This window comes from Hakea prostrata, chromosome 10 (assembly GCF_041222555.1).
Source record: "Hakea prostrata isolate BN-2017 chromosome 10, UWA_Hpros_2, whole genome shotgun sequence".
Classification (NCBI taxonomy): domain Eukaryota; kingdom Viridiplantae; phylum Streptophyta; class Magnoliopsida; order Proteales; family Proteaceae; genus Hakea; species Hakea prostrata.
Window position 1 is genome coordinate 34,927,053 of NC_142609.1, and position 24,010 is coordinate 34,951,062.

General features: G+C 40.2%; 1 protein-coding gene across 1 annotated transcript; it reads right to left on the minus strand.

Annotated features, from left to right (window-relative positions):
- Positions 1 to 1,347: 1,347 nt before the first annotated feature.
- On the minus strand, positions 1,348 to 11,499 carry LOC149002631 (uncharacterized). Its single transcript, XM_089138745.1, has 4 exons — positions 11,337 to 11,499; positions 10,661 to 11,176; positions 10,438 to 10,610; positions 1,348 to 1,497 (listed from the first exon to the last, which is right to left on the minus strand). The coding sequence occupies exons 1-4, from the start codon at positions 11,497 to 11,499 to the stop codon at positions 1,348 to 1,350; spliced, it is 1,002 nt and encodes a 333-aa protein (XP_088994871.1).
- Positions 11,500 to 24,010: the final 12,511 nt, after the last annotated feature.

A 24,010-nucleotide genomic window follows, 5' to 3' on the forward strand; every position in this document is an offset into this window, starting at 1 on the left:
TGGGCATACAAACTTGATCAAGCTACAACGATTACATGGAATCAACTTCAGAATTCTACTACACTATTGAATATTATGGAGCTTATATGGAGGGTAAGCACATAGTGTGGATCAATGAGGAGGGCCTCACACATAGGAAAATTCCAATTGATCCCAGTCATATCCTCTTTTGTATCTAAACATGCAATATGCTACCCCACAAGAAAATTCCTTCCAAAAAATAGATATCACAAAACTACTTCTAAAAGACTATCAATGCATATCATTGATTGAAATGGATACTGAGAGATCCAATGGAATATCATGGTAATGAGGGAACAATCAAAAGTTTCTTGTGTCCTAATTAAGCGATGAAGAAACATGATTCTGATAAACATTTCTGTGTACATTCAAGTTCATCAATAATGTATGAATAAAAGTTTTCCTAAAACTGAGAATAATCAAAACCTAAAACTAAGAAAGATACCATGAGCTACCTTTCCACTAGATAAATGTGATCTTAAATGAGATTAGTTGATCATGCTTAAGAGTTTTAAGTATAAAACATGATAATTGAATAAGTTACCTCTTCTTCTCCTTGCAACGACACTGTTTCTTTCTTCTCCTTTCCTTTCCCCTCTCTGTGATGGAAATAGTGTTTAAGAAATTTCAACAATAAACTGCAGAGGATATATATATCATCACAGCAATTCCTTTAGAAAATCTATTACATTTCATTTTTACCTACTTCTATGCATTGCATGTTATATAATCTGGTCAACTTACTAGGTTGTAAATGGCAGTGCAATTACTTCTTTCCATATCTGCATTGAATTTTCCATTTTATTTATGGCAAGTACTTTAATTACCCCTAATCTCTCTCCTCTCTCTCTCCATCTTTTAATTTTATTTATGGCGAATTGATTACTTCTAATTAATTCTTCTCTCTCTCTCTCTCTCTCTCTCTCTCTCTCTCTCTCTCTCTCTCTCTCTCTCTCTCTCTCTCTCTCTCTCTCTCTCTCTCTCTCTCTCTCTCTCTCTCTCTTGTGTGGTTACAAAAGGTAGTCAATTACAATAGGTTGTATCACACCCCCTCCTAACAATATCGAAATAACCCAGTCACCCACAGTGATCCACAATCACAAGATCATCGGTGATGATTCCACAATCAAAATAATCAATGCATTTATCACGAGGAAAGGAATAAAGGCAAAAAATATATAATAACGAATCTGAATTGTCGCAGGGAAAGGAAAAGAATAGCATATCCAAATAAGTAGTTACATACTTTTAAAAAAATTTAAACAACAGCTCCGTCCCCAAAACTGCTATCACAATCCCTAAATAATATCAAATCCTATGGAATCTCTAAGCTTCATATGCATAGTCCATGCACACGCACGATCCATCGTGTGGCTCATATGCCGCAGCAGCTGCCACATCATATGTCTCTCTCGGAGGAAGTGTCTCCTGCTCTGTTGGTTCGTCAAAACCTGTATAAACATCTGGAAAGAGGCCCTACAAGAGGATGAGTTCAAATCCACATAACTCACAAGGAAACATCATGCATGAACAGGATTATGAATATGCAAGGTGCAATGAAGTTCTAGGATGCATTAACCATGTTAGTCTCTATCTAGGTAAACACGCATTAAGAGATCACCAATTTCCTCTAGGAATGTCTGCAATAACACACTAGCCCCTCATGGGTCCTAACTGTTTGTTGGCGCCCACAACTAGGGGTCTAGGGGTAGGTCACAACTGTCTCACCATGACCAAGGTTGAGGGTAACAGGTCCTGTGAAACCCGACCCTAACCTTAACCCGGATACTCTTTTGTCTGTAGGTCCGAAGACCCGAAGTAGAAGTGAAAGTCAACTATGGGCTATATCAGTAGAAGATATAGTGTTCGACTCCGAACCTATGGAGATTGAAGATGATGCCCCAAATTTGAAGACAGTGTTGCATATAGAAAAGAGACTACGCCTTGATGAAGAGAATATTGGTTGATGACCTTAGATCTTGGTGGGATATGATTTAAAGCCATTTTTCCATGCTAGGTAAGTTATAGTAAATGTGTTTAAAGTTTCGTTTGATTCCGAGTAGTGGAAGGCCCTCAATTCACTGACTTTCCCTTTTTGCTATCTACCTGGGTCGACTGGGCCAGCCAGAGATGCTGAACTCGAGCAAAATCTTCTGTTTAGGTTATATTGCTATATATACCCCATGACTTCGTGATTTTAGTATCCCTAGCCTCCAAAACACTTAGAGAACGAAGGGAACTCATCTCCAAGCCTCCAAAGGTGTTGAAGAAGACCTAACCTTGCAAACTTGCTAGTTCTCTCTCTTGTTCTTCAATCAAAGGTTAGTATTCAATCTTTTGTGTTATTGATTCATTCTTTCCATGATCACTCTCATCTCTGAACTGAGATTACGATGAAGATGCTGCAACCTTGTAGTCATATCTTTACAATCTCTTTTCATTCTCTTATACCATGATCATCTTATTCATTCTTAATATGATTTTTATGATTTCTCCTTAAACTATGATCATATTCTTATTTTGATTTATTCTAGCATTGTAGATGCCTCTCCATGATTATTCATACCTCTGATTTACTGTGTTCTTGTACTAGAATGAGACCTTATCATCTCTAGTTCATCTCTTTCATTCATAGCATGTTTTCAATGAAAACCATGATTTTTACCAAAATAGAAACTATGATTTCAAATTAGTAAGTAATGGTTTTAATTGTTGTTTGATGTCTAAATTATGCTTTTTTGACTTAGACTACTGTGTTAGACATTCTCTCCAAGTTCATAGCATTCCGGATTGTATAGCATAAATTTCGGATCAAGATTCTATTTTTGGATTCGGATTTGCTCTTGGGCGACTGGCTGGGTTGACTGAACCAGTCAACCCAGCCAATCAACCCGCAGTGATAGAATTGGATTTCTTCATCCGTTTCAATTCGATTGATGCTCATTCTTTTAGGACTACTCCCTAATGACTGTATGATGTTATTCTAGGGTTTATTTGCTAACTTTGGATTCATCCTCTTGTCCGTCCAGAATATATTCGAATCTATTTAAGGTAAGGAAAGTTGTTACCATATTAGCATAGATTGCATAGGTTTAGTTTCAAATTTGTGAACTACTTAGATTTGCTACTGTTATGTTAGTTTCTATTATGATATGAATGCTGTAAGTATAGTAGGATCTTATTTCCTTATTTACTTTATGTACTTGGATCATGTATGAATATTTATTCATGTATGTTGCTCATTATTTCGATGTTGTCTTATTATACTCTTTCATATGATGAGATGTCTGTCGTGGATGATATGACTGAATTGTGATTGTGATTGTTTAGGTATGATTTGGGATTGGGGAATGTCCTTTTGACATTTCTGTCCTTGGACCTCATTGGGAGTAGTATGGGATATTTCCAATGTTGCCCTTTGACACTTTCCCAGATTATTGGTTGTCATACCTAGGACTTGTCTTGCAGTGTTTGGCTAGGGTATTCCCTGTTATATCAGACCCGATTCGGAAGGGTATTGAGACCGAACGACCCGTGGTAGCAATGGGGATTTATGGGCGCTTAAGACTGGTAACCAACCCGTGAGGGGACATGAATCACATTGTGGGGGCCATTTATGGGTAGAGTTGCATATGGATAGACTTGGGCTCATGGACGTTCAAGACCGGTAACCAACCGGTGAGAGGACATGAGAGCTTCCTGTTTACTATATGTGGATGACCTATAGGGTTGATGAGTCCATATTTGAGAGAGTCGGATACGCTGACTCTAGTGTGAAGGATATCGGAAAGGATCCCGAGAGGGGAGGAATGGACGTATCTGGATCTGAGTTGATGTAACTAAGTAGATGACTTGCATTTGGCTAGGCTTTACCCTGACATGCGCTAGTACTTAGACCAAACGGTGATGTGAGAGAGAGGTGACTTAACCCCCAGCCATGGATTGTCCAAGATGGATGAAGGACCCTTTGCCAACCGAGGATGAGTGAATTGAGACCTACCCAAAGAAGTATGATGCTATGACTTAAAGCATGTCTGCCTATAGAGACCAACATACATAGAGTTAGACTCATACATGCATTGTCTATCTCATATCATATCATATTATGCTTTGTTTATGTTATCATGTTATTTATGCTATTATGGAATTACTTGCCTTACTGGGTTTCTTCTGAAACTCACTCCTTTTGTACAACATCTTTTGTTAGACTATTCTGTAGGTGTTGATGACTATGAAGGCCAATATGAAGAAGCGTACGATACGCAAGGTGTTGGCAACTATGAAGATTACGTTGAGGATTCCTTGAGTGGTCTTACTTGTTACCAAGATTAGCCCTATTGTGGAGTGGGAGCGTCTGAGCGTGATTGATGAAGTCTATGTTTATGAAGATGTTCTTTATAAAGTAGAATAGACTCTATCTTACTTAGATTATATCTTTCTTTCTTGTCTTTAGAATCAGTTGTAATCTTCTTTGACTTTCGATCTACATTCCGCTGTACTCGTGGAGTGAGATTCCACCTCACTCTACATTTTGATTTTATATATCTATTGGTATCATTTCCGCACTCTGATGATTATCTCGTTACTTTACTTTGATTCATTTAAATAATATTGTTAACCTTGATTTAGTCTTGTTCTTGATTATATTATTGTGAATGTGGGAGGTTGATTTACTCAATACTGGATCTTGTGGACTGTGGATCACACACTCGGATATGCCAGATAGGGTATCGGCTGGGTGGATGTGACAGGTCCATCTCATCACATCACATCATGATCATTGGTAAGAGATTGGTGCATGTTAGGGAAGTACTTAGCCATGTAAATGCCATCTACTTGCCATGCTCCTTATGGTTATGATACCTTTACTCAAGTCAGCCGCTCCTACTGGTCCAATATCCTTCCCCATCTAGGAATTTTAATCCTCACGGCTCCTAACCATCTGTTGGATGAACACCCCATATCCCTAGGGTCATCTACATATAATACAACAATGGCCCTTTGTGTCCCCTGACGGCTCTCAATTGTTTGTTGGGTGCCCCACCCGCCCAATTCCATATCATATGCAATCCTACTATGAATGGTACATTGATTCTATTATGTCTACTAACAACTCTCAACCATCTATTGGATGCCCACCAGTCACCTACCACTATCATGGGTTGTTCAGATTTAATACACATGCCAATAGTAACATAAAGGGGCACCAACCATGCATTTAGGCGACATGCATATATGCACAAACACAACTACATGAGATGCAGAAAGTACTAAGGGCAATAGTCTAGACCACAACCTGAGACATACATATAAATATGGATGCAATATGTCAATCTCCTTCCTATAATGCTTTCAATCATATAACAAAGGAAATAAGTAGATAAGCAACAATGCATATATAATCCCATGATGTACTCCATGCATGCATGTCCTAAACAACATAGAAAGTCACAATGGTACATCAAAAGCATGTATTTAAAAGCATATGAAATGCATGAATAGTAAACCCTAGTTTAGCACATAATTTTCTCACTTGAAAGATGCTCCAAACCTTTAAGATTAATCCAAACTTCACAATCCAACACACCACCAACTCACTGGAACTCTTAGAATCATGTTGGTATAATTAGATTTAAGATTGGAAATCATTTGGGCCAAAACAAGAGCAAAACGTGAGATAGTAACCAGCCGGTTGGTTACCTGAAGAGGGACCAGTCGGTTCTGAAGCCACCAAGCCAATCAACAGCCCAAGTCTGCGGAAAGAACTCCAAATCCAAAATTTACACCTTTGATCCACAAACCTTAGGGGGTTCTAGTCTATTCTCAGGCATGGATTTTGACCTTATGCACATCCCAAAGTCCACAAAACTCAGAAGCAACAACAAACACGATCTAGATCTAAAGATCCATTTGATCGAAAAGAAGATGATCCTATTATGGAAAGTTTTGCAGTCAGGGGAGATGCAAATCTCATTCCTCGTGCAAGATCCTACTAGAGCTGATCGAAAACATGGGTTTCCCAATCAATTCTAACTTCCCACCATTGATTCATCAAACCAATACCTTCAGAAATTGAATAACCAGAAAGAAGTAGAAAAGATCAATGTTCTTACCCCAAGATCGAAGATTAGACGAAGATCCAATCCTACCATAGCAAAATTTGCCCTTTCTCTCTCCAAAATGTTGCCACTGACTCACTCTAAAATCTTGGTCATCTGACAATAAAATAATCACGAAATCAGGGTTTAAAGCCTTTAATATAGGCTGACGATCATAAAAACCCTAGATTTCCCATACTATCATGACCAACCCGGTCCCGTGGGCAGTAGGTTGCCAACCAACTACCCCCTCTACTATCAAACAACAGAAGGGGTGATTTCATACATGAGCACAAGCATATGGAGAGTTCCAAGACTTATACCTGGACTTGGGTATCATTCAACTTCATCTTTTGGAAGCTGGCAATTCACCTTCCGAACTATCTGGGCTCGAGTCACTCCTTCTATCATATTCCAATACGGCAGCAGAACCTTGATCTCCAACATCCAATTCCACGTATTAGGTTGACAATCAAATGGTTTCTATCTGGATGGACAACAACTTCCTAGCATTGGATCTAGGGGTCCTTGGGCCTACAAGTAGGGTTTCAGGTTAGGATCTCAGGGCATTTCACATCCTCCCCCCCCCCCCCCCCAATTCCCCAAAAAAATGAAATTTCATCCTCGAAATTTAACCATACATGGATTTCTAAAAAGAAGAGGATACTTTTTTGTTAATGCAACTTAGAAAGGCTAAATAAGTGGTTAGTCTAATTTCCTAGTTTAATTGAAAATTCAATATTAGTTGACAAATTTAAAGAAAATTAACAATTGCAATTGTGAAATCCCCTAAATCCTAACCTGGAACCTCACTTGCAGGTCTGAGAACCCAAAGTGCTAATAGGAGACAACTATGGCCAAGCTTGAGATCAATGGATTAGGATCAAAATGCATAAACATAGATGGTGGAAATGATGAATTTGACACCTTGATGATTCTAGAAGGAGAACCATTTCAAATCTCAATGGATGTGGATGATGGATATCACACTCACGGATGATGGAGATGAGGTTCTTTAGCTAGAGAAGAGCCTTAACTTGTTGTACAAGGTTAGACAAGTGTCCTGGATGAATCACCCCTAAAACCACCTTTCTATGCAAACTTAGGGGTTTTGTTGATCAGTGTGAGTTGGTCGATTGACTAACCTGCGGTTGGTCCATGACAGCAAGGGTAAAAATGTGATTTTGGCCTCTAAACACCCTATGTAAGGCCTCTTTAATGCTAAAACGAATTTAATATCATTGTTAGATGTGGAGAACCCCCAGAGAGCAAAAGGAAAGGAATGATTCATGGAGAGAAGATTGATTCAACGGTTGTTTTGCAAGATTGAAGATAAGAAACATAACCTATCATCTAAACTGTTGTTTCCTTTAAGATTGATGTTGAAGAAGATCTGAGAATTGAATGGAGAAGTTGATTTGATTAAGGAAAGCATATCCATTATAATCCCTAATTGAATCAAGCACATGTTTAATTTTACATTACTCATAGTTTTTTTTTTGCTAAAAGGATCATTTTTTCACTAAAAGGGTCATTTTATAACGAAAATAAGAAAAAGAAAAGAAATACAGCAATAAGAACCAACCTCCCTTACCCGCAACAACTGTTGCCCCCAATACACCCTTCCTCACTGGTTCCTGCTCAGATTAGAAAACCACTAACTTATAAAACGAAATCTAGGACATCTAGAGGCATCCACATCAAGTTCATTAAGGATTGAAGCTGACCAAGGAATGTTAATATCAGAAGTTCATGTTCTAGCTGCCGAATTTGCCAAAAAATCTGCCACTGTATTAGTTTCACGATAGCAATGTGAAATCTTCCAATCTATAGTCAACAAATATTCTTGTAACTCTCTCCACATATGAAAGATATACTAAGGTATTTTCTTCTGCTGTATTAAAGTCACCACAGCTTTTGAATCACTTTCTACCCAAAGCTTTTTAATTTGTAAATGCCTTGCCCAATGTAATCCGTGAATGAAAGTTTCCAATTCAGCCTCAAAGTTGGTTTTAACATTTAAAAAAATATTGAAATTGAAAACCACCGCAGCAACTTCATTTCGAAATACTCCTCCACCGCCAGACCTTCTTGGATTGCCTAAAGAAGACCCATCAATATTTAGTTTAACCCAACCTACAGCAGGAGGACACCAAAAAATTTCTTGTGGAGGAGCAGCACTAAAAACAAAGAAGTGAAGGCCCAGTCTTCTTGCATCCGAAAAAATGGTAGGAGTTACTTTTCTTCCATCCATTTTAAAGCCAAACTGTACTAAGTCTGAAAAAATTAAACTCACCACCTCATCAGTCCTGAAATTTAAATTTTCAAACCGGATTTGATTGCGGACCATCCAAAGAAAGTATAAAAGCAAACAACATCCATTAATCCAAGCAGTCTGTAAAGGAGACTGTGAAGCCTGGTGTTTCCAAGCCTTGAACGACTCTACAATCGAATCTTTTACTGTCCAACTATAACCAAACTTTGCTGCAAAAGCTTCTCCACATCCACGTGAAAATGAACAGTGAAGAAAAAGATGTCTTATGTCCTCTGAAGCTTTACCACATAGATTACAACGAGAGGCCAGCATAATCCCTTTTCGAGTCAACAAGGCATCAACAGGTAGCCTATCATGAAAAAGTCTCCAACAGAAAACTTGTTGTCTAGGCTGCAAAGAAGTCTTCCAAATACTTTTAGCCCATTCCAGTTGTTCTCCTTTTCTACGATAGAGATCCCATGCCGATCGAAAACTAAACTCTCCCCCCACCGAACCTTGCCAATGACAAACATCAACAAAACCAGCACAAGGTACAGGATATAACATAATAAGAGAGATTACCTCTTGAAATTTGGCATTGTCCACTGATGGAAATCTCCACTCCCCTTGCTGTAAACAATCTGCAATAGTCAATTTCAAATGACCCTCTAAATCTAGAGGAATACCAACATAGTTTGCAATGGTAAAATTCCCTAACCATCTGTCAAGCCAGAAATTTATATTCTGACCATCTCCAACTGACCACCATTCATTAGCTTGAACAAAACCCCAAACCTTCCTCAATCCCAACATCAAAGATGACTGCTGCCCATAAATCTTTAAATTTCCCCTTTTGTCCACCATCTTCCCCTTTAAAAAATGAGCAAAAACAGAGTGTTTATGTTTAATTGTCCAAGCCAACTTGCATAAGGAGGCAAAATTGACATCTCTTAATCTCCGAATATCCAAACCACCCTCACATTTTGGAGTACATATTTTTTCCCAAGATATTGTAACCTTCTTCACAGCCTCTATACTCCCTGTCTAAATGAAGTTACGCATCCAAGCCTTTGCTTGAGAAATAATAGAGCTAGGCCACCAGTATACTGAAAAATTATGAATTGGCATGCTAGAAATAACTGAACGTACCGACTCCACTCTACCTACCAAGGATAATAGCTTTCCACACCACCCTTGTAGCCGATTCTTAATCTTGTCTAAAACTGACAGCAATCTGACACGAGTAACTCTTCCTTTAAAAATATCTATCCCCAGATATCGATTAGGAAAGAGAGCAATTGGGATATTTAATATGTCCACAATTTTCTGTTTTCGACTAGGAGGCACACGTCCAAGAAAAAGCTTACTCTTCTCCAAACTAATATGTTGACCCGAAAATTCTTGATACTTCGATAAGAAATTTTTCAAAGCTTTAACATAACATAAAGAAGCATTTGAAAAAATAAAAATATCATCAGCATACATCAGAATGGAAGGAACTTCTACTCCCCTGGGACCTGGCAAAGCTCTCAATCTACCAGCAGCTATCAAAGAATGAATGCCCCTGCATAGTACCTCTTCTGCAAGAAGAAAAAGAAGAGGAGATAAAGGGTCCCCTTGCCGAAGCCCTTTTCAACTCCAAAGAATCCAACTGGTCCCCCATTCAATAAAACTGAGATTCTAGTAGACTGAAGCATCTCATGAATCCAACCAACCCATCTATTTGAAAATCCAAAAGCCTTCAAGACCAAGAAAAAACTCCCATGATAGAGTATCATAAGCCTTCATAATATCAATTTTAATTCCCATCCCTCCCCCTCTAACAGAAGAATGTAAAATATTTGTAAGTTTAGAAGCGACAGCAATATTTTCAGAAATCATCTTAGCTTTCTGGAAAGCTCCTTGCTCCTTAGAAATAAGCTTAGGCAAAAGAGGACTCAGCCGAGAAGCCATTATCTTTGACAATGTTTTGCAAAAAAAATTCCCCATACATAGAGACCGAAATTTGTCCAGTGTAGCTGCATTCTCCACCTTGGGAACTAAAGTGAGGAAACAATTATTTACCCCTTTCGGAAGTTTTCCTTTTCGAAAGAAGGATCGAACAACAGCCCCAAAATCGGCTGAAACAATATCCCAGCATTTGCGGAAAAAACTTCCCGGAAAGCCATCTGGTCCTGAAGAACTGTCAGGATCTAGGTCCCATACCACTCCTTTGATCTCCTCATTAGAGGGCAAACCTTCAAGTAATAAACAATCATCATCCATCAGCACTTTTGGAATCACAGACAACAACTCTGGGTGTCCCAAGTAGGAACCAGCTTTATGATAGTTTTCAAAGTCACCACATAATCCTGTAGTTCAACCGAACTTGATGTCCAAGTGTCATCCATTCTTCGCAAAGATTTAACAGAGTTTTTATTCCTTCTAAGTATAGTAGAGAGATGGAAAAATGTTGAATTCCTATCTCCCTCCCTCAACCACCTGACCTTTGCTTTCTGTCGAAGAAGAGAGTCCAAACGATCCATTGCTTGTACAAGTTTTGACTTCAAGGAAGCCTCTTGATCAAAATATTCATCTATCATATCAAGTTGATCAATATTAGTTTGAAAGGATGCTAGATCTTTCTCCGCTTGTTGTACTTCAATAAAAAGATTAGGAAATGTCATTTTTGCCCAAGCTTTAAGACGCTGCTTAACATTCTTCAATCTCTGTGCTAGTACAAAAATGGGATCACCAACAACCGGTTCCACCCAAGCCAAACGAACCACCTCCAAAAAAGAATCATCAACAAAGACTATTGAACCTGAAAGGAGAGTTTACTGGTTTGACACCTTTGTCAACAAAGACACAAATCGGAGAGTGATCAGACGAGTGTGTCGGAAGAGTGATCTATTTAGAATCACCAAACAACTCTAACCATCTGGCATTGAAGAAACTTCTATCAAGGACCGAACGAACATTACCCACTTTGCGTTGGTTTGAGCATGTAAATTTCCTACCCGAAGATGGAACTTCAAAAACCTCACAAGCATCAATGGTAGCCTGAAAATCAGCTGCTGCACCCAATTGGAATCTGCTTGAACCCCTCCTTTCAGACACCCATAACACTGCATTAAAGTCCCCCATAACAAAAAATGGTAAGCTGGACAAAGGGAGAGCAATAAGATCCTCCCAAAGCCGTCTGCGATCAGATCTATCACAACAAGCATGAACCACTGATAGACCAAATTGGACACCTTGTCACTTGAATTGAAGAGAGAGTTGTTGGTCAGATGAAGAGAGAATAGAGGGCCGCTGCAACTCTCTCTTCCAAAAGACCCAAAGATTCGGAACTTTCTCCTGCCGAAAATTATACACAAAATTAGAAGAATATCCCAATCTATTAATAAAGAGAATTGGGCACTTACTCATAGTTGTTGTATTCTCACAGGAAGAAACTCTAAGATAACCTAAATATATGCAGATGTTAGATTCAGGTTATGTTTTGATTTGTGGGTTGTTGGAGACATTAGTTATACTAGGGGAGGTCAGCCAAAGGGCTTTGACCCCTTGGTGCGGTGGATTGACCTCCACTATTTGGTGAGGTGTTTTGTCCCATGAAAAGCCTAGTTCTATTTCCAACTTTAATCTAATTCAACTCCTATACTCTCTAGGGATCTTTGTAGCTTGCATGGCTATACTTTTGTGGAGCTTCTTGCATTCTTTGAGAAGTTCTATTCACTTATCAGGTGAGAGATTCAACCTCATGTTTGCATTTATTTGATCCATGATTCCTTAAGATATTTCATGTTAGTTATACTACGGTTGTTAATGTATCTTGATTATAGAGCTTGCATGCATGGATTATGTGTGGAATATGTGAAATCATGATACCTTCTTTATTGTCTTTTGCTATTGAATCATAATGGTGCTATGATTTGGGAATTCTTAGATATTTAATGTATTCATGGATATTTACCGGTTGTGGCATTAACCATTACCCTTGGAACATTAGAATGACTATGTAGACATTATTGCATATTTTAGGTGTCTAATTGTGTGGTTAGGAATAGCCCCAAACATATTACAACCCCATCGGCATGGGAATTGAGGCCAACTGACCTGTGAAGAGGTAATGAGTTGGCGGGTGCCCAAGACCGGTGAGACTCCGTGAGGGGACACAATCATATACCATGATGCCATTCAATGGTAGGGATGTATATGGTAGGTGTACAGCTTGTGGGAACCTAAGATCAGTGAGACTTTGTGAGGGGACACAAGAGCATCCACCTTATTATACGTGGATGACCAATAAGGTTACGAGCGCATAAGCCGAGTTGGTTGGAGCCATAGGATACAACATCCCCAAACTTGGAAAACTACTAGACTAAGAGTGTGAGATATATGAGGGAAGGTATCTAGACCTTGAGTAATATGTTGACATTGATGACCTTTGCATTGGGCGAGGTGTTTCCCTAACACGTTCCAGTTCTCATACCAATGGTAGTGGTGAGAAAGTTTGGCCCTAATCCCCAACCATGGTTGTTGATTGGACTATTATCCTAAACCTCGATCATGACACCCAATTAGGTCGTAGACATTGGGGGTCTATGTGAGACTTCCCAAAGGAGGTGGGTGACGTTCCTTAATGCATGTCCACCTAGATAGTGTGATTGGTATGGTTAGATTCTTAGGAGCATATTTGCACTACTTTGTATATCATTCTTTTTCTCATGAGTTCAGTATATTGATATATTGTTGAGTTCTTTAAAACTCATCCCTTGTCGAAACCTTGTTTTTAGGCTGTGTTGCAAGTTAAGAGGATCAGGCGATATAGGAGTACGAGCCGCTGATGGGTTTGTATGAGCTACAAGATTATAGGGATGACGACTTATAGGGTCACCCGTGTGCATGTTTGGACTGCTCCTATGGAACCCAACCTTTTGCATAAGAAGTTAGTTACTTTTAGAGATACTGAGACATTTGAGTTTATTATTCGTCATTTAATTAGGAATGCCAAGAAGGTGTAACTAATCATTTTTCTTACCCCTTTACCCTCAAGTTTTGAGACCTCTTGATTATATTCCTTGCTGACAATTATTTAATTAATGGATTCATTTATTATCCTAGTTCAATGATTGTATCATTATGTGGATAATGTGAACCTAATCTTGTGACTATGGATGACATTCACGGGTATTCAGGTGGGTCTGATACCCACTGAGTGGAGTGTAATAGCAATCAAACCACAACGCAAGAGTTTTACAATGGTTTGACTTTCCAAATCTACGTTCACTCCTCTCTTGGCCTCAAGAGAGTATTGCACTAGTGATTCTCTCTCAATATGGTGGGTAGAGAATTAAATCCTTACAATCTACATTCAATTGGGCAACAACACCCTTTTTACAATCTTTGTTACCTAGGGCAAGAGCACCCTTTTACAGTCTTTGTTACCTAGGGCAAGAACACCCTTTTACCATTCTAGTCAAACCTAGACTAGATTAAAACAACCAACTACCAAATATAGGAGTTAAAGTATGACATTTCCTAACAAGGATTGTGACACTTTATTCCCTATGAGAGTGATGCAATGAAGATGTATGCTCATATGGAAATGATATGCACAAGTGCGACTCAAAAGCCTTCATTCACCACAACTTAGCTTCAACAAGCTATCTTAACTTCCTTAGGTGGAGCTTCAAGGAGTGGGTGATGGTGAGAGGCAACAATACAAGTAGTTCTTGAGAAATTGAGAGTTTGAGAGTAATTGGGGAGCAAGTATTCAATAAACAATGTAGAAGCTTTCAAATGGGTGTGGTTGGGCTTATATTGATAGCATTCAAGATCTTTGGTCAACCCCCCAATGGCTAGAATTAACAACCAAATTTTGGCTAAGATGGTGCGTCGTTTGGACAAATGGTGTGCTTTCACTTAAAAAATAATCATCAGGCTTCAAGTTCCCAAATGGATGATTGTCTAACTCAGATGGTGCATCATCTACTCAAATAGAGTGCTTTGTCTGAGACAATGTGATTGCATATTTTCATACACGATCACAATGCACATCGCCTAATGCTTCATCTCCTAAGATGGTGCGCCATCTTGGATTAGATGGTGCATTGTTTGGAGCATAGTATGAAATTAAAGGTTTTTTTTTTTGTCTTCCTAGCCAACCCTATGTCCACTCACACTCTCCTAACATGTCCTACGTCAATATAATGACATGATGTTTATGATTTTAACGCAAATGAGTAGAATTAGATTCATCTGTGCTAGGCGCTAATTTAATAAGTCTTCTTCTTGGAGCTTAACTTGTTTTCATTCTTCTTGTTGCGTGTTCTTGTACTCCATTCTCCATTCCATCCTGATTTAGACTTCATATCGGTCTTGTCTTGGTCTTGGTCTTTGCCTTGACTTGGGCTTTGCTTTGACTTGGCTTGGGCATTCAGTGTTGAGTTGGGTTTGGTCCCCTTAGTATTTTTTGTTTGTTATCATCAAAATTAATGGAGGTTGATGTGGCATTGATGTGGCAATGCTGACATGGCATTTCCCCAACAATCTCCCCCTTCTTTTATGATGACAAACACATAAATGATGGAAAATATGAATAATCAGAATTCATCACTCATACGCATGTTTTCATCATGAATTACTCAAATTTAACTCTCTCCGTCTTTTGTCATCAACAAACTATATTGAGGATGTGGGACATGCTCCCCCTTAAATAACTCTCCCTTTTAACATATCTCCCCCTCACATTAAGCATGGGTAAGAAAACACATCATAGATGACAATATGAGACAAGAGAATTCAAAAAAGAAATGATTTTCATTGATTGAAATAGATAGTGTCACAAGGACATAATCCATACACATGTTAATCATCCACACAAAAATAGGCACAGTTCATCAGGTTAAAAAAAAAAAAAATGCATAGATATCCTAGACTACTACTAATCATGACTCCTTGTCCTCTAAAGGTTTTTTCAGTGCTGAAGGAGGAATCTGAAAATGACTCAACATCTGTAGCTAATCACTCATCACTTGTTGCATGAGGCTCTCCAATGAACCAAGGTGACCCCTGACCTTAGTTTGAAATGACTCCATATTGCTACAAATCTCAATGATACCCTAACGGAGGTATTCAAACTATCCCATATAAGCAACATCCGGATGACGCAGAGATGACTATGGTGGAGGACTATCATGCTACTACTGCTGCTCATCTTCCCCTCCCGCTTCCATGGTTTGGAATTCATCATGTTCCACTTCAGGTTTATGTGGTGATCGAGTCATCTTAGGTTTACTAAAGTTGAAAGTAGGAAGTGGAGTGTCATTGACCTTGTTCTCCGGACTCACACCCAACTGCTAAAAGATCCTTGTGAGAAGGGTTCCATATGGTAGACTCCTATTGCCCATAGTGACTGACTGAACCATGTAGGACTATAGGATGAATAGGTGACAGAGAGGCTAGTGATATGTGACACAAAATTTATGTTAACCAAAAGAGAAGTGAGGTCGGATCTATGTCCCTTCCAAGGGAGAATGTTTAGCTGATTGATGTGGCTTACAACCCTAAATTGATCCCTGAAAATGATATTTTTTAATCTTTTAAATTTTATGAGGCCAGAACTGATCAAGCACAGAATATTTATATATATCTACCACGTCTATATCTGGTCATCTTTGTAGCTCCAAAATTTTAGGGCATCAGTGGAGATCCCAAAGATAGTATTCAAGATAAGGATAGTCAGATAAATGTCTTTTCCTTTCACATAGGAAGTGATTTTCAGGTCATTCCCCTCACTATTATGCCTTAGGTTAGTGTAAAAATGCTTTACAAGTCTAGTATAGGTGGAGTCATCGGCCTTCAATATGGAACCCCACCCAATTTCATGAAACGAGGTCTGGATGTCTAAAGGGGCAAAGCTGAGATGATCTATGGTCTTACCACGGTCAATGTTCCTATCTAGAGTTTATCATAATCTTCCCGCACTTGATCATCCCTATACCATTTGTTCCCTTGTCAGCCAGCCTAACGACTCCTAGGAGGTGATTCATCATGTCCTACTGAAGTAGATGCAGCTACACCATGACGAGAAGGCATCTTCACTCTAGTCATGCTTGACATGTATTATATCTGTCAATCATAGGAATGAATCAATTTTCAAATTTATGTTTACCAAATGAAAGATTCGGCAAAGGAATTGGAACCTAATAGAGAGCAATGTGGCATGTGGTTAGTAACACCAAGATACACAAAGGACTAGTAATAAAGAAAATGGAAGTTGGGACTACATTAAAGCAAATCCAATTAGGACAAAATTATCTATCTTATCTTTAATTACTTGTTCAATTCCACCATATTCATCATCATCAATTAGAGGTTTATCTTTAGGTGAAGAAACATCACATCTTCCATTCGTGGATTTTTTCACAACCAAGGTTCTTTATTAAATACCCTATTTGCCTACTATTTTGAGAATTTTCCAAGAATATGTCTTCATCTACTTTTTCATTAAAATTTTCCTCCTTAGTGTTCAATATGGTGCATTTACGTCCAAATATATGAAAGTGGGCAACCCTAGGTACCTTATTGTGATAAAGTTCATATGGTATCTTGTTTAAATGTTTTCTAATTAGCAAATAATTCAAGACCCTAACAAGTGGTATTTATAGGTTCCGCTCAAAAATATTTTGGCAATGAAAACTTATGTATCATGGTTCTAGCCGTTTATTGAAGTGACATTTTTTTTTTCTTTCTACCCTTCTATTTGATTGGGGGTCCTAAGGTGGAGAAGTTATGGGTTATCTCTTCTTTATCATAATACTCCTCAAAGTAATTATTATTTTCAAATTCCCTTCTATGGTCACTTTGAATGGTGGTTAAGAAGTTTCCTTTTTTATTTTGAAGTTTTCTAACAAGGATAGTGAATTCTTTAAAGGCATCGTCTTTGAGTTTTGGAAACAAGATCCATATGTAGCTTGAATAGTCATTTACATCGATGAAAGTGTAATGTTTACCACCAAGACTAGCTATGTATATAGGTCCACAGGTCCATGTGAAGAAGTTCTAGAGGTCTACTAGTTGAGACTATATTTTTAAACTTACGGCACACTTAGTTTTATTTATCCTTTTGGCATGCATCACAAAAATGACTTTTACCAAACTTTATTTTGGGAAGATTTCTAACTAGGTTCTTTGAAGCCATGGTTTCAATTAGTTTCATGTTAATGTGATTTAGTTTTCTATGCCAAACGAGAGATTCTTTATGTGACATGAGACAAGTCATACTAAGGGAACATTCATCAAGCACACAAGGATTTATTTTCCTACTACCCTTCAAGATTAATTTTCCATTTATATCTTTCACATAGAAACATGAAACATCAAATGACACTTGGTACCCTATGCTGCACAAATGATTCATACTAAGTAAATTATAGGATAACTTATCAACTAAATAGACATTTGAGATAGAGATGCCTCCAATGTTAACTTGATCAATGCCTATAATCTTCCCTTTGTTATTGTCTCTATAAGTGACATATCCTTCATCATATGATCTTAACTTTGTGAAGAACTTTAGATTTGACATCATATTCTTACAACAACTGCTATCAATATACCATTCACTATTTGGGTATTCATCAAACAAACCTACATAAGATAAGAAAAGACATGCATTGGTCCCTATATCTACATGGGTCTATTATTGTTAGGTTTAATAGGTCCTTTAGGATGCCACTTGGGTTTGTGACCTATTGGGTAAACAAATGTTAAAGAGTACATGAACCTTGAGGTTTTTGACTTCTTTACTCTTGGGGTTTTTTGATTTATTTGGTTATTCCCCTTGTTCTTATTTTGATAATAGTATTGGTTTCTTTTAGGCCTTTGAACATTGGGCATTTAAGGTTTAAAAGGTGGTTGAGATATATAATTAAATGGGGGCATAATAAGGATATGGCCAACCATAATTTAACATTATTTGTTTTTATGTTGCCAAAATTGTGATTTTGGGCATTATAATTGGTTTTTGGGGGTATTTGCCACTTATGGTCCTAATTGTTTGATATCCTTCAGTATTTTTGTGAGGATAGTTATTTTCTCTTTGGTAACCCTGCTTATGATGATTTTGTTTTTTTGCTGCTAGGTTACTCTTTGGACCATTTTTTTATTCTCATTTTGCCCTTTCTTTTAGTAATCGTAATTTCATTTTCCATTGTTGCCTTTATTAATTTGAGGATACCTTTTCTTTCTACTTTGATTATTTCCTTGAGTGATTGTTGGTTTTGGTTAAGGATTCTTCCTAGATGATCCCTTTTCAAATTTAACCTCATTTTCTTTTCTAGGATAGTAGTTTCACCATTGAACCAATTTTCTCTTTATCTTGAGGATTCTTTTGAAGGATTCCTCGTAGGTTGTCTAGATCCTTTTGCCTATTGATAAATATGACAAAGGCATTATCTAGATCAATTTTTTTCCTTTTCCATGTTATTAATATATTCATGTAAATCATTAATGCTATTGTTGAATGAAGGCACTTCCCCTTTTAAGGCTTTAAGGCTTCATTCTTCTTTTTAAGGTTCTTTCTTATATCATAAAGAATTTCAAAACCCTAGCAAAATCTTCCGCATCAATGTCATCTACTTCATCTACATCTTCGTTGTAATCAACAATGGAACTAAAGCTATCATATAAAGAGTTGCCCCCAAGGTTTTGATCTTCATCCAATCTTACCATTAGAGCTAAGTTGATATTCTCTTCATTGGATGCGTCCTTCTCTTCTTCATCATTGCTTGTGGTGGCGTGTCCCCCCCCTCCTTTTTTTTTTCTTTTATTCCCTCTTTTTTAAATGAACCCACCGAGTAAACAATTTTTTTTTTTAATTTTTAAGACCTTTTAACGAAAACTTAGAACCAAACGGGTATAACCCGAATATAACACCTTGTCATATTAGCCGGGTCACACCCGGTCCAAGCAGGACGAAACGTGATCGGGTCCAGGCCGAATGGGGCTCCACATTACGGTTAATCGGGAAGGATGCCGATCTTCTATAACCAAAAGCGCAACGTACGCCACAGATATAGCAATCATCCTTGTTATGGAAGGTCAACTCAGCAGCTGATTGAATGGGACCAACGACAAGGGAGCATGATCCGAGGAGAGACATCAGCCCTTGTCTGGCCAACTTACCAAATACATAAAAGGTAACACCCACACTATAAATGCACATATCTACCCCTCCGGTAAGCGATCAATACACTTTGAGCATAATCTTGTGTAGCTTTTGCACGAGACCTCATTCGGTTCATCATCTAACTTTGCCATCGGAGGCGGCTGCCCGCACACAGCCGCCCGCATCTAACCTTTCTTGCGGACTCATCGTCCCGGATACGAGGGAGGCTCGGTCGGATCCGAGCATAATTGATCCGCATCGGTTTGGCGCCGTCGTGGGAACGACAAAATCTTCAAGTCATGGTGCACGAACTAATGGCGTTCCCGACAAGAGTCGGGGGATGATCGAGTAATTCCGAAGAAATGATTAATCCGTCGGTTCACGAAGAACAAGGATACTTCGGACAACATGGTTCGGACGATCCAAATGAAGAGGGGACATCACGAGGACCCCGGGACCAAGCCATTATGGCAGATTGGACGAACTACGTAAGGCATGCTTGAAATGCAAGGGGTATTCGTGGTTTAGTACATCAAATTGGGGTCGAACAAGGACCAAGGCGTAATACCCGTCGGAAGGCTATGAAAGCCTTCGGGACGGTGCGGCCCGACATCCAGCGATCCGGCAAATTACTGGGAAAAAGGGAAATACAACCTGATCGTAGCGCGCCAAACCACACCTAATGGGACAAGGATCGGTGCTTTAGACGCATTTCGTTGCCACCTAAAACGGGTCCTTGCCCCCGGGTATAGTCGGGAACGGTTCGATGAGATCGTAGAGAGGAGGAAGAAGGAGAAAGCCAACCCCAACCTTCAAGGTCGAGATTTCGACCTCTCGGGCACCATCCCAAAGGAAGGAGACTACAAACCCTCGCTCAAAAAGGAACGAGTCGAATCCGATGAGGAGGGTACAAGGCGAAACCGGCTGCGGGAGTGGCCGAGGTCGAGGAACCGGAAGATCGGGATCTGACGAGGATTTGACGTGTGGTCGGGAGCCGTTCTCGAGCGAATCATGAACATGCCTCTACCAAGGAATTTTATCATGCCGACCTTCACCCCTTTTGAAGGGAAACAAATCCAAAGGAGCATATCAGCTACTTTAAATCGGTAATGACGGTGCTAGGTCGGGATGATGAATTGCTCTGCGAACTTTTCGCATCACTTAAGGGCCCGGCTATTAAATGGTTTAGTAGTCTACGACCGGCATCAATAAATAATTTCCGGGAGTTGGCCCAAAATTCATAGCTCGGTTCGAGCGCAATCGGGAGTAAAAGACGTCCGACGGTCTCTTTGGCATACGACAAGGCCGAAATGAGTCCATTCGGGATTATCCGAAAGGTTTGATGAAGTTGCCATCGAGATCGAGGAGCTTGATGATCAAGTAGCATACGGTGCGCTTTGGGTGGCATTACCCACCAAAGGCTTCGGAAGTCTTGCTTACGGACAAACCAAGAACGTACGGCATCTTGTTCGCAGTGTCAAAGCAAGCCGGTGTCTATGAAGTGATAGCGCTCGGGTTAAGGCGGTCGGGGTCGGGGGAGATCAACGTGAGGAAAACCATCCCCAAGTGACAAGCATCGAGGGCCAAAAGTCACTGAGCGTGAACAAGTAAACTATACTCCTTTAAACTCGAGCCGTCGAAATTCGATGAATATTCGGGATAAAAGGAGTTGAAATGGCCCGGAAGATACGTGCACCTCCGGAGGATCGGGATATGACAAAATATTGCCGATTCCACCAAGATTACGGACACCATACGGATGCTTGTCGGAATCTGAAGTTTGAAATAGAGAAATTGATTCAACAAGGAAAGTTGGGTCAATATGTAAGGCGTCGGGAAGAGCCAAGCATATTCACCGGCGCCAAAGAAAGAGGTCGATCCCCAAGTCCAAAAGAGCTTGACAAAAAGCGGACAAAGGAAAAAAAGGTCGATCGGAGGAAACACCGTGTCGTCATTATGGGGGGACCAACTGTGGAGTCGATCGGAGGCAAAAAAAGGCTCGTTCGTGGGGGCTGTTCATTTACCTAAGAAAAGGCAAAATCCGGTATGTCCCGAGCCTATAACCTTTACGGACGCTGACTGGATGGTGTCACGTCACCACATGATGACGCGATTATCATCAAAGTCAAAATAGCAAACGGGAGGTTCACCGAGTTCGGTGGACACGGATCCTCTTCGACCTCATCTCGTATGATGCCTTCGGAAGATTAAAGTTGGCTGATGATTTGTTAACACCATCATCAACGCCCTGTATGGTTTCGGGGATCATCCACAGTGGCGAAGGAACGATCCATCTGGATCTCAAAGTTGGAGTGTCACCCGAGATACTTTGGTTCGGGTAAACTTCATGGTGGTCGGGACGTCGGCATATAACGTCATTCGGACGACCAACATTGAACGACTTGAGCGGTGGTGTCCTCCGGCATATGAAGTTAAAGTTCCCGCCGAATCCGGGTGGGGTGTTGCTCGGATCAATCGGCCTCCCGACAATGTTATACAAACTACTTGAAGGAAAAGCGTAAGCGTAGTTCGGGAACGGCCTGAACGCGAGGTTCGGGATGATCGTGATGAAGTATGCAACGGGCGGAACCGTGGAAAAGCTGGAAAGGATCCAACTTAGTCAATCCTTTCCTGACCGAGGAACGCTTATTGGCTCGGAGCGCCGACGATTTCAAGAAGGAACTTACCCGGTTCTTGTGTGATAATGCGGATATCTTCGCATGGTCAGCAAATGATATGCCGGGATAGACAGACGAGTAGCGAGCACAAACTCGGATACGAAGGATGCTACCCGGTCATCCAAAGACGAAGAAATTTTGCGATTGAAAAGCATGAGGCAATCGGGGTTGAAGTAGAAAATTGGAGAGGTCGGGTTTCATAGAACCAATCGAATGCCCAACCTGGCTTGCCAATGTAGTTATGGTGAAGAAGCAATGGGAAATGGAGAATGTGTACCGACTACACCGACCTGAACAAAGCTGCCCTAAGGATTGTTACCCACTCCCGAGGATTGATCTTCGATCGATGCCACTGCTGGTCATGAAGTCCTTAGTTTCATGGACGCATACTCGGATATAACCAGATCTTGATGAGTCGGGAGGACGAGAAACACACTTCCTTTATGACTGATCGGGAGAGTTATTACTACCGAGTAATGCCGTTCGGGTTAAAAATGCGGGGCAACTTATCGAGAGGCTGTCAATAGGATTTTTCAAAGGCAAATCGGGCGGAACATGGAGGTATATGTAGACGACATGCTTGTAAAAGCTTGGTTCCGCAGGACATTTGGCTGACTTGGAAGAGACATTTGATGTTCTTAGGACATACCGAATCCCTGAACCCCGAAAATGCGCCTTCGGGTTTCCTCGGGAAAGTTTCTTGGGTTCATGGTTTCCCGAGAGAGGAATCGAGGCTAATCCGAAAAGATTCAAGCACCGATCGAATGACACCACCGTTACCATAAAGAAATCCAGTGTTTAACCGGGAGGGTGGCCGCTTTGAATCGGTTCATATCCCGAGGGGAAAAGTGTAGCACGTTCTTCAAAGCCTTGAAGACTACGTCAAGATCGGGAACAGTCACTTGGACACCAGAATGCCAACAGGCCTTCGATCATCTAGTAACATATCTCGGGACAACACCTGTTTTGGCCCGACCTCTGTCTGGGGAGGCTCTCACGATCTATCTGGCAATCTCGCCAACGGCGGTCAGTGCAGTTTTGGTTCGGGGTGATACCGTTCAGAATCCGATCTACTATGTGAGCCATGTGCTCATAGATGCTGAAAAGCGGTACCCGGACATCGATAAGCAGGCGTTGGCACTTCTCGTGGCATCACGAAAACTAAGGCCCTACTTCCAGTCGCACCCGATAATAGTCCCGACTAACTTCCCATTAAAGAAAATACTCCAAAGGCCTGATGTAGCGGGAGGATGGTCGGTGGTCTGTGGAACTTAGCGAGTACCAGTTGAGTTTAGGCCAAGGACAGCCATAAAAGCCCGGTGTTGGCCGACTTCGTTGTCAAAGCACTATACCGCAGAAAAATGACCAAATGCCGACGGATGGAGAATCCGAGTTATGGATTCCGCATGTTGATGGTTCGAGCAGTGTTTCAGGATCGGGAGCAGGATTGACCCTCTGTAGTCCCGAGAACTTTACCATCAGCTATGCAATAAGATTCAAATTCCCAGCCTCAAACAATGAAGCAGAGTATGAGGCTGTCATAGCAGGCTTGCGAGTGGCCCGAGCCCTCAGGGTTCGGGAACTGGAAGTAAGAAGTGATTCTCAATTGGTTGTCAACCAAATCAGGGGGGAGTATGAAGCAAAGGATGAAAGAATGGCTAAATATTTGGTCAAGGTTGGATAGTTTCAAACCTTCTTTGAACGGGTAACATACCGACAGATACCAAGAAAGGAGAATGAAAATGCAGATGAACTCTCCCGACTGTCAATGGCAAGTTACAAAAAATTGGACTCGGCGGTT

What these genes read in the sequence shown, in the direction of transcription:
- LOC149002631 (XM_089138745.1), bottom strand. Translation starts at nt 11,499, where the DNA reads ATGGGGGACTTTAATGCAGTGTTATGGGTGTCTGAAAGGAGGGGTTCA. An exon ending in TTGGGACACCCAGAGTTGTT is followed by an intron (nt 10,611 to 10,660) that starts GTCTGTGATTCC and finishes TATTACTTGAAG; the next exon opens with GTTTGCCCTCTAATGAGGAG. An exon ending in AAGGAAAACTTCCGAAAGGG is followed by an intron (nt 1,498 to 10,437) that starts GTAAATAATTGT and finishes ATCCTCTTGTAG; the next exon opens with GGCCTCTTTCCAGATGTTTA.